The 10662-nt window shown below is 41.8% G+C and overlaps 3 protein-coding genes and 1 long non-coding RNA gene across 6 annotated transcripts in view; 1 reads left to right on the forward strand and 3 right to left on the reverse strand.

The window, feature by feature from the left end:
• Positions 1-2136, reverse strand: part of il17ra1a (interleukin 17 receptor A1a) — a 10419-nt gene extending 8283 nt beyond the window's left edge. The window contains exons 1-3 of one of the 3 annotated variants that reach the window (XM_025057559.1): positions 1238-2136; positions 371-436; positions 51-171 (exon numbers count right to left, since the gene is read on the reverse strand). In XM_025057559.1, the coding sequence (XP_024913327.1) occupies positions 51-171; positions 371-436; positions 1238-1314 (264 nt within the window). In that variant the 5' untranslated portion in view covers positions 1315-2136. Of the gene's footprint in view, positions 1-50; positions 172-370; positions 452-1237 lie in introns of those variants that run through there. The other 2 variants (XM_017034577.2, XM_025057560.1) reach the window with 2 other exon arrangements.
• A 1062-nt stretch (positions 2137-3198) lies between these two features.
• On the forward strand, positions 3199-7081 carry rergla (RERG/RAS-like a). The gene is made up of 5 exons (XM_008316003.3): positions 3199-3524; positions 3606-3662; positions 4290-4363; positions 4785-4933; positions 5431-7081. Exons 1-5 carry the CDS (start codon positions 3473-3475, stop codon positions 5714-5716), a joined length of 618 nt encoding a protein of 205 aa, XP_008314225.1. The 5' UTR covers positions 3199-3472; the 3' UTR covers positions 5717-7081.
• Positions 5827-8857, reverse strand: LOC112487318 (uncharacterized). The gene is made up of 2 exons (XR_003050301.1): positions 6627-8857; positions 5827-6088 (listed from the first exon to the last, which is right to left on the reverse strand). It is a non-coding gene; the product is annotated as an uncharacterized LOC112487318 (long non-coding RNA).
• The window catches only part of arhgef39 (Rho guanine nucleotide exchange factor (GEF) 39), a 29144-nt gene continuing 27336 nt past the window's right edge, over positions 8855-10662 (reverse strand). Inside the window, exons 10-12 of the mRNA XM_025057170.1 lie at positions 9168-9288; positions 8992-9072; positions 8855-8860 (exon numbers count right to left, since the gene is read on the reverse strand). Of these exons, the coding sequence (XP_024912938.1) occupies positions 8855-8860; positions 8992-9072; positions 9168-9288 (208 nt within the window). The remainder of the gene's footprint in view (positions 8861-8991; positions 9073-9167; positions 9289-10662) is intronic.

Genomic DNA, 10662 nt, shown 5'->3' on the forward strand with positions numbered 1-10662 from the left:
GTGAGAAATTCGATTTTTCATTTAATGCATATACGAGGACAAAAAGTTACCTGTGTTGAGCAGTTGAGCGGCGGCCATTTTGAAACTCTCAACGCGGACGAGAGTGACGCACACAGAAAAAGCCAAAGCAGTAAAAGGGCACCTGTGAGAGACATTCCCGCCGCCGCGTCGCTGTTATCAACATAAACGGAAACAAAGTTCCTACATTTGTAAAGTTCTCAGAGTCAAGTTCGAAGTGAGAAGAGAAGCAACAGAAACAGGCAGTTCTCTCTCTGCGTCGGTGTGGCGTTTGTCTGATAATGACAGAATAATGATAAACTTCCTGTTGTTTTTCGTTGGGGAATCACCTGCACTCGTTACTGTACCTTACCTCATGTTGCATTCAAGTCGCCTGGGAAAACAGATGCATTTACAAGTGACGCTGAATTCTTTAAAACTGAAACATAAAACCAAGTTATTAGATAAAAATAAACGTATTGTCTGATCTAAAATAAAAAGCAGTGTTTTATATGAACATTTAACTGTATCCATGTTGACATACAACAAAAACATAATGGCGTGAAAAGGTCATTTAAAACGTCAAAATAATAAAAAAATAAATCTACACTTTTCTATGCACAATATGACAAGGTTAATGCTACACATTGAAAAAAAATATTACGGCTCTGGATGGGCAATGATTTACAATATTTTCAAAAATTAATTATAAAAAAATACTGTCGGGTTATTAACACTTCAAATATAAAATCTACGTGCACAAGATCTGCCTGATGAGACAAAAAGCTAGTCTTTTATTTATTTATATTTTAATGAATGATTATTTAAATGATCAATTTCTTATTCTTCCTATCTGGCACAGGTGTAATGTGGCAAAGTCACCACCAGAGGGTAGAAAAGACGGATGAATCTCAGAGCTGGAGTCATCTAACACAAAAGGTACAAATATACTGTATCTTTCAGAGTTTTTAAAATAATTTAAAAAAATCGTCACAATTGACATTTGACTGATAGTCCTAGAAACAGTCACTCCACTGTTTCTATAAGAGGAGGAGGAGAGAGGAGGTGGAGGGTAGGAGGGGGTCAGGTATTTCTCACAATTGACATTTGACTGATAGTCCTAGGAGTGATTGTTTTTATAAGAGGAGGAGGATAGAGGAGGTGGGGGGGAGGGGGGGTCCAGGTATTTCTTAGGGAATTTAAATGTAAAATTTCTGTTTTCCATCACCGTCTTACTCACATTCTTTCAGACCTTGCAGCACATTCTGTCATGTCCAGACCTGAATGCCTGAGGTCAGGAGGATTTAGTTTATTCATTTCAGTCAACTTTATTTATAATTCAAGTTTAAATGGCCTGTTTTTAAACACTGTTACATCATCGCAGGGCAGAAGATTAAATACTTTCCCGTGAGACTGGATGGAGGTGTTTTTGTTGAGCTGCAGCGCCCCAGCCTGCAGAGTCACCACTGCACCGTGGCAGTCATGAGCTGAGGATCAGCACACTGCAACAGAAGCAGAACAGAACAGAACAGAACAGAAGGCCCTCCTCATGGAGGTCACCGTACCTGCAGCAGCTCCATGAGGGAGACCCCTGGGAAGTCCAGGTGTGAATCTGCACATGTTCTCAGGGCACGGCTGAGAATACCAGAGATAAAACCCCGATGTGTGTGTCCGCAGCAGTTTACTTTAACATCCCACTCAGCGGACGCCTATCTCTGAGGCTGAGCAGAGAACATTCCAGTGACAGAAACATCAGCTCCAACGTCAAAATATTTATATTTTTCTATCTATATTTTCTATCTATTCCAACACTCGCAGTAGCTAATATTAGCTACTGGATAATGATGTGTACTACTGTAGTACTACTAGTACTGTCTCACACACAGTACTACACTGTCTGAGTTCACAGTTTGTAACAACTGTCCATCTTAGGCCGATGTGTTCAACTCGTGAACTTTTCCAAACCCGTCCACGGTCGAGGACCGCCGCTGCGTCCTTCTCAGTGTTTAAAGCTAATGAAAACATGAAGCTTATCAGGACGTTACGTAAAACAAAGAAGAATCCCAGACGGGCAGCAAAACCTCAGTGGTATGAAGACAGTTTTACCTGCACACGGTTCACTCAGAGGAGCTTCATCACATCTGGAACGGCTGCACGGAAAATCTGGGGAATTAGGGAGACACAACGTGGTGGGTGGGATCAGAAGAAGAAGAAGAAGAAGCAGAAGAAGAAGAAGAAGTAGAAGAAGAAGAAGAAGTAGAAGAAGAAGAAGAAGCAGAAGAAGAAGAAGAAGACGAAGAAGAAGAAGAAGACGAAGAAGAAGAAGAAGGGTAAGAAGAAGAAGAATGAGAAGGAGAAGGAGAAGAAGGAGAAGAAGGAGAAGAAGAGAAAGAAAAAGAAGAAGAGGGGAAAGAAAAAGAAGAAGAGGGGAAAGAAAAAGAAGAAGAAGAAAAAGAAGAAGGAGAAGGAGAAGAAGAAAAAGGAGAAGGACAAGAAGAAGAAGAAGAACAAGGAGAAGGAGAAGAAGAAGAAGGAGAGGAAGAAGAAGAAGAAGACGAAGAAGAAGAAGAAGGAGAGGAAGAAGAAGAAGAAGAGGAAGAAGAAGAAGAAGACGAAGAAGAAGAAGAAGGGGGAGAAGAAGAAGAAGAAGGGGGAGAAGAAGAAGAAGAAGACGAAGAAGAAGAAGAAGACGAAGAAGAAGAAGAAGAGGAAGACAAAAAAAAAGAAGAAGGAGAAGAACAAGAAGAAGAGAAGAAGAAGAAATGAGACTTTTCTGGTGTCAATTTTGAGAAACACCATGTTATACTATTGTCACATCAGAGCAGCCAAATATGTGAAACTGATTACAGACTAGTGGCCGTAAGAAAAATATCCATACACTGAAATCCCGTATCAATCTCCTCTGTCATTGATCAGTTATTGATTCTTTATCACCAATTCCCAAATATTACTGGTGTTGGTTCATTTCATTTTTAATCTTTTATCTTTACTATGATCACACTTTTACAGTAACTCAATATATCTTCACGCCTGTAGTATCGCAATATCTATCGTATTGTTGCCCCTGTATCGTGATACGTATCGTGACCAGATTTTTTGCAAATACACACCTCTTTAACTGCAGTAATCTCCTGGTGATGAAGTATTCATGGTGAGGTCAGACTTACATCTAGAATAAAACCACCTGTTACTACAGTATTCCAGAACAACATTCACTCCTGGTGGTCAAAGTCTTCACTGCAGTCCTCACCTGGTAAATGCACACAGAGGGAGGGAGTCCGAGACCCTGGGGGAGGGAGCCTCCCTCCCTTCACTCCCCTCCACCTCCTCACAGACGGCAGCTCCACTCATCAGCTCAGTGGCGCCCTCCCCGCTCGGCTCCTCACAGTGATGACAACGGAGTCACATTTCTGAGTTGGAGACAGAACTGAGCGGTTCCTTCTTCTTCGTCTTCTTCGTCTTCACCGCAGCGGACATGAACGAGGTCAAGATCGCAGTGCTGGGCAGTGAAGGCGTGGGGAAGTCAGGTAGGAGAGACAAATGGACAAACAACATTTATGTTAATACAAGTTTAAATTATTAAAAAAAAAAAAAATCTGTGTCTGCAGCTCTGACCGTCCGCTTTCTCACCAGACGTTTTATTGGCGAGTACTCCTCGTCCTCAGGTAAATACTTCACTACTGGAATACTGTTGTGTTTACGTGTGTGTGTGTGTGTGTGTGTGTGGTGCACATTAACAACACACATTAACCAATATATAACTAAGCCAACGCTGCGTGGGTCTCCTGTCTGCTGCAGGACGTCAGGTGGAATTCCTGAAATGTTTTGTCCTCAACACGACTGACTGACTGACTGACTGACTGACTGTACTGTCAGTCAGTCACAGGTCACGTGACCTCACACTGAGGCCGACATTTAACTGGGTCTACATCAGTATTCACTAGAGAAAAAAAACTAAACATTTGCAGGATTTCTTTTGGATAAACAAACAAAAAAAGATTGACTCAGAAAAATACAATCAATACAGTCCTGTAGAAATTCATTTAAAATTATTTAAATTTAAAATTAAATATCGCGATATTTCACTGTATCAGTATTTTCTTACACACCTATTTAACTACAAGAAGTATTTGGTGATCGTCAATATTGAGCCTGTCATTCCTTTTTTGGCCAGCAGATGGTGCCCAAAACCATTTAAAAGACCTAAAGTATTTGTTGAAATATTTTCTTTGCTCTGACGATACATTGTTAACATCGACCCCTGGATCTAATACGGTGTGTTTCCTCCACAGAGTGTGTGTATAGGAAGTGTGTGTCGGTGGACGGGCGACAGGTGAACCTGGAGCTCTATGACCCCTGCTCACAGGTGCGTTCAAAGATGGCTGCCGTCTCAGCGTTAACTCTCGTTAACTGGGTTGTTGTTCTGTCGTTGCGACGCTGTGTTAGCAAGACGAAAAAAAAAAAAAACCCGATTCTCATCTGATCAGGTTCTGTTAAGGTTCTACTGAGGCTCGATCGGACAAACCTGTACTGAACAAAGTTTTATTAACGAAAATAACAAAGCCATCTGTATCCATGGACCGCACTGAGGAAACTAGGTACCAGGACCTCAGGGTTTGTTTCAATTGGACCAACAAGGTTAGCTAGAGACACTGGTACCGATGGTTTGATTAAAGGTCCGTTAATCTGAGAGTTCAAAGCCTGAGGCAGTGAAGACGACACTGTCCTCAGAGGATCAAACTTTAAAGACATTACCCTGTCATTCTCTGTGCCCCCCCCCCCCACAGGCCTGTGAGGGCAGGACCACTTTACACAACCTGCTTCACTGGGCAGATGGATTCATTCTGCTCTATGACATCACTGACCGCTCCTCATTCCTCACCGTCAAGGCCATAAGTCACGTCATCGGAGAGAGACGCCTGGGCTCAACTAAAAGGTAAAAACTTAAAGTTGTTTTTTTTTTTAATTTTCAATTTTAAAATATTAGGGAATGTCCGATAATATCGGCTGACCGATATAATCGTCCCGATATTAGCACAATTAGGTTTTTCCTCTGATAAACAAAACCCGACAACGCAAAACCTGCGTTTCGCCAAATGATGTGTCACCTAAATATAATATTGGGTGAAAAACGGCTGTATATGAAAGTGAAAGCCACTAGATGGCAGAATTGAAGCTCATTTTATGAATCTCTTTTAACAATCAGGGGATTATATAAATATTTACCAGACCCTTAATGGTATTTCAATTCAGAAGGTGTAGAGGTATTGACTGATATCGGTTTCAGAGTGTGTTTGGACAATATCGGCAGATCAGATATCGGCAAAAAGTCAACATCGGACATCCCTAATTAATATGCAATCATCTGGATCGTCACAGTCGTTCATAAGGAAGGGCCGTAGAAAAGTACTGAGTCTGTCTTTCCGTCCGCAGGGACATGGACTCGTTCATGTTTTTGGTGGGCAACAAACAGGACCTGTGCCACATGAGGGAGGTTCAACATGAAGAGGGCCAGAACCTGGCCGCTGAACTCCACTGCCTTTTCTTTGAGCTGTCAGTTGCTGAGCACTACCAGGAGGTGGCGCACATATTCTCCAAGATGGTGCGCAAAGCCATCGCGACCAGAAAAGCCAAGGAGCGAAGACGACGCCCTAGCGGCTCCAAGTCCATGGCGAAACTGATCAACAATGTCTTCGGCAAAAGGAGGAAATCAGTGTAAATCTGTGATCGTTAACATTGTTTACATTTGTTTTGACTAGCCTTTGCGTTAGTACGAACTGACACACAGTACCGTGCAAAATGTTATGTTTTAAGTAGAAGTGTTAATGATTTGTTTTGTTTTTTAACCAAAATGTAACGATGTGGTGCAAATGAACAGAAGAGAAACCTACGTCACAACAATGTTGACTGCTGTCGTCCTTGGTCTACGATTTTAAAACAACAGCACAAGTTCTGATGGAACCTTGCAGGAAGAATATTCTAAACATCTCCGAGAACCGTACGCTGGAAGGTTCCGGACACATGGCTGTGGTTAGGGTCTGTTGACTCCAGGTGGGCCGGGTCTGTTGACGACCTCAGGCTCGATCCCCATCTGTGTGTTTTGACAGTGGGTTTAAAATCTAAGTGAGACTGAATATTAGAAACAACTCAAAACTCTCACGCTATCGCGAAGACGACCTAATGTAAACCACCTGTAGGTCTACATGGTGGCGTTATTGTGGTTTCACCAGCATGACCATGGGGTGGCGTTAAGACAGACATCGGAATCACGTGGTGCAGCTAGAAGCTAATCACACCGGATGACAACAAATGATTACGTGAGAACCGTTAGCTTCATACATTAACATCTTTAGGGCTAATTTAAAGAGTCATAAATAAAGGAGTCACTGCCACTTTAAAACTTAGTCAATACAACAAACAAACATCGTGATATTAAAGTTAACAATATAATTATTGGAGCTACAGTACTAGAATCACGGTAAAAGAAAATGTCTCCTTTAGCCTAGCGGCTAATTAGCAATTTGCTTCAGGGGCGGAAACATGCTAATGTTTTAATAACTTTTGTGATTGGAACCAGATTTAACGCATTAAACACAATATAAAAATATTCTCTGAATGAATCTGCTCACCTTGTATGAAAACGGGTCATTTTCGATGTTTTCGGGATTGACATCGACAGGTTCCTGTGGAATTAAACCTGGACAGACGTTGTATTTTGTTCAAAGCTGCAGGATAACTACGCTAATTGTTTCTCATCTGGTTATATCTTAAAACGTTCGTCTTTGTCTCCATCTTGTGCTCAGTCAGGAGAAGTGCAACCTCGGACACAAATATAATAAAGAAAAATCCAACAACCCATAAATCGACTATTGTCTACAGCAAATCAGTTAAAACACACAAACACAGTGGTTTCTTTCTTGAGATTTATTGTGCAATTACATTTTGATGAGCATTAGGATTGGCTAACATGAAGATAAAGCTTGGAAACTGTACTTTAAAAAGTATGCGATAAATGCAAAAGTCAAAATCATCAAGACACATACATATAGCATCACATAGACTGTATATATAAATGTGATTATTTTTTAAAAAAGCGATAAAACAGAGGTTTAACCAGGTTTTCTTGCCTGGTTTTACACAAACCACCACCTATAAATATCTGTAACACACAGTACATCTGTTTAAATGCACCCGCTTAATTAATTAGCAGACAGTTACATCAGTATGTCTAATATAGTCTGATAGATGTGTATATGTATATATATATATATATTAGACACAGGAGTGAGTGTTTCTGTCAACAGTTTAAATTTGTTTGTTAGATTTTCTTCTCAAACCAAATGGACAATAAAAAAATATTTTGTCTGAGTTTGTTCAATGTACACAAAAACCACCCTGTAATAAAAGAACTCAGAAGTACTGTATACAATTATAAAATATTTGTCAGCTCCGAGCTAGAGATCATTGATTGGTGTGAAAATATTCAGATTTTTTTTATTTTATTTTCTAATCTCCTAATATGAACAGTATAGAGTGAAAATTCAAATATCACAGTAATACAACAGACCTGACAGTAGGGGGCGTTGCATACTCAATAGTGATTATATGGCTATGATAGATGTAACGTAATAACAGATCAGCATGAAGAGTTCACGACAGACTTTGGTGACTGTAGAGTTCCTGTAACAGTTCTAGGACTAAAGACTGACAATAAAGAACGTTGTTCAATAAAAAAAAAAGTAGTAGATTAGTGTGAATCATTGGAGATTAAAATAAATCCTGCCTCTGAGACTGAACTTTAATCTAAATCTAAAAAAACCCTTTCCCAGGACCTCGAGCTGTGTGTTTGACCACGGTCCTTAAAGTCACACGTTCTGGTGTTTTCACAGCGTTCGTCAGTCGGACTGAATGTTCAGACTATTTATAAAAAGTGCTTCATTTTAATGGTGATCTTTATAGAAAAAAAAAATCAATATATGTCAAATAATTTTTTTTAATCAAAAATGTCTGTATAATAAAAACGTCTTGTTTTTTTTTTTTTTATGTAACTGGAAAAAATGAGTAAAAAACACTGAAAAAGAATTAAAATACATATATAAAATTTCCCCACATTTGTACTTCACTGATGTAGTATTTTAACACATCCACTCAACAGCTGTGTTGTTTCAGACTCACTGAGCAGTAACGTAAAGTAATATTCATGTAGCGGATACTTGTACTGCGATTGTACTTCAAATTATTGTTGAATGAGAGTAAATAAAAAACAGGTCCAGTGTTAGTAAAGTTAGTATAGTAGTAGTTGTAGTATACACACGTGCTGGATGAAGTACCAGCAGCTGGAGTACACAGACAGACAAAGGTCAAATATTTGGTCTTTAAAGCAGCAGCGCATGATATGGTTGTTTTTTTTGGTGTTTTTTTTAAGAACTGTGTAAAAGTTTCTGTCGACGATTCTAAAGCTGACGGGAGTGAATCAGAAGCTCATACATACAGAACGCCCAGCAGGGGGAGCAGCAGATGTTGAACTTGGGCTGGAGCTGCAGCTTCTGGTTCTGAAATAAAAAGTGGAAGAAGAAACTTCTGCACAGCTCCGTGTTTTATTGCACAGTGGTGAGCAGTGGCTGAAGCAGCTGTTAGTCAATAGCGCCACCTCTCCTGACCGTGGCGGTGGTGCACGCAGGGCCCCCCTTAGAGGATCACACAGCTGGAGGAGGAGTCCTGATCAGCACTGCTGAAAATTAAAAAATAAATGAATTCAAAGCTGCATTATTGAGTCTCTACAGCAGGGGTCTCCACCAGTATAAGTTGGAGAGACAGAATTTTGAAATTAAATGTTAAATATTTTCCGTTGATTAAATTAATTCTGGAGTGAAGTCGTCACAGAGATGACAGACAAACCAGTGACATCAGCAGTGACATCAGCTGTGACATCACCAGTGACATCAGCAGTGACATCACCAGAGGTTTCTTTTTTAACAGCTTCCATCCTCCTACCTGGCCTGGAGGGTCGGGCTGCTTCCCCCTCTGGGGGGCGCCACCCTCCCACTCAACAGGAGGGGCCTTCACGTTGGCGTCCTGACAGGAGGGAGTCAGAGAAGGTTCACAAACAGAGATGATGATGATGATGAATGACACTGATGTGTGTGTGTGTGTGTGTGTGTGTGCGTCACCAGGTTCCTCTTCCGTCCAGGGACGTTGGAGCTGCTGCTGCTCAGGACACCGTGTCCGTCAGCTGACTGCTGCAGGTGGTCTTCTCTGCGGTGGACCACCGTCTGTTTGGACTGGAGCTTCCTGGAGACAGAACCCAGACTGTCGTGAACTGACCGGGTCACATGGTCAGAAGATGAGTTGAGGTCATTAAATAATAATAATAATAATAATAATAATAATAATACATTTTATTTATAAGACCATATATGAAGCCTCAGTGTTATTTTTTAAAGAGGGGACAGAAGGTCAAAGGTCAATTCAGATGTTGGTCTGTAATTGTTATTGGTTGAAAATTAAAAAATAAATCTCTCATCAAGGTGTAAGGAGTAGACTGAGTTATCACTGGTAATACCATGACACTACATACTCTGGTACAGTAGGTGGCAGTATGCGCCTGAACTCGTTGGTTGTGACCCACTGTGTCCCTGCGCAGGTTAAGAGACGTTCAGGTGTTGAAACAGAACGTGGGAAAAATGTAAAAATAAACTTCTGTTTCTTTACATTCACTCAAAGAAATCCTGGTACAGTATGTAGTCAAGATGTTTACAGTTGGTTCAAACTGTGGTGCGTGGCTCTACGACTGCGACTCGGTGTTTTCTCACAGACCTAAATTTGTTCGTCTCTTTAGCTAACAGTCAAATTGGAGAATTCATCATCGCACGTCAACCGGAGGAACCTCGGCATCATGGGAAGATAAAAAGAGTTAAAGTGTCCTCAGCCGTCATTAAAGCCCTGGTCTGCAGCCCCGAGACGGACCACGAACCACGGACCTCGGACCACGGACCTCGGACCGCTCACTGAGTGTCACCCAGCATCGATCCACGCACTAATGAAGTCCCCGGGTGGGTGTGTGTGTGTAAGTCATATGATTATTTAGTTTAACAAAGTGAAGGTGAAATCATCATCAACAACAACAACAACAACAACAACAACAACAACAACAGTCGTCCTCAGGTCATTAATGTTTCATCATCACCGAGGGCAACGACCAGCAGAGGGAGACGTGTCAGTCCAGGCCGCGCTCTGTGTGTGTGTGTGTGTGTGTGTGTAGTCTTTGTTGAATCAATAATTTAACTGTGTGGACACACACACACACACTCACCCCTCAGTCCTCCCCCCTCTCCCCCCCCTCCTCCTCCTCCTCCCCAGCGGTGTGAGTCCTGCTGACCCCTGGTCCTCTCCTCCTGTCCCCCTCCTCACTCCTCCATCACAGCTAATTACGCTCCCTGGAGCCTCAGCCCCGTCTGCTGTGGCGTCTGAGTTCTCTGACAGCCACCTCTCTCACCCCTCCCTCACCCTCTCTCACCCCTCCCTCACCCTCTCCTCACCCCTCCCTCACCCCCCCTCACCCCTCTCTCACCCTCTTCTCTTTCCTTTTTCCACACAAAGTGATAAACTAATAAGGACCGGGTCGAGACTCAGGGGTCGGGGGCTTCATCGGCAGAGGTGGACCCG

Source organism: Cynoglossus semilaevis, chromosome 8 (genome assembly GCF_000523025.1).
Source record: "Cynoglossus semilaevis isolate Cse_v1.0 chromosome 8, Cse_v1.0, whole genome shotgun sequence".
Taxonomy (NCBI): Eukaryota; Metazoa; Chordata; class Actinopteri; order Pleuronectiformes; family Cynoglossidae; genus Cynoglossus; species Cynoglossus semilaevis.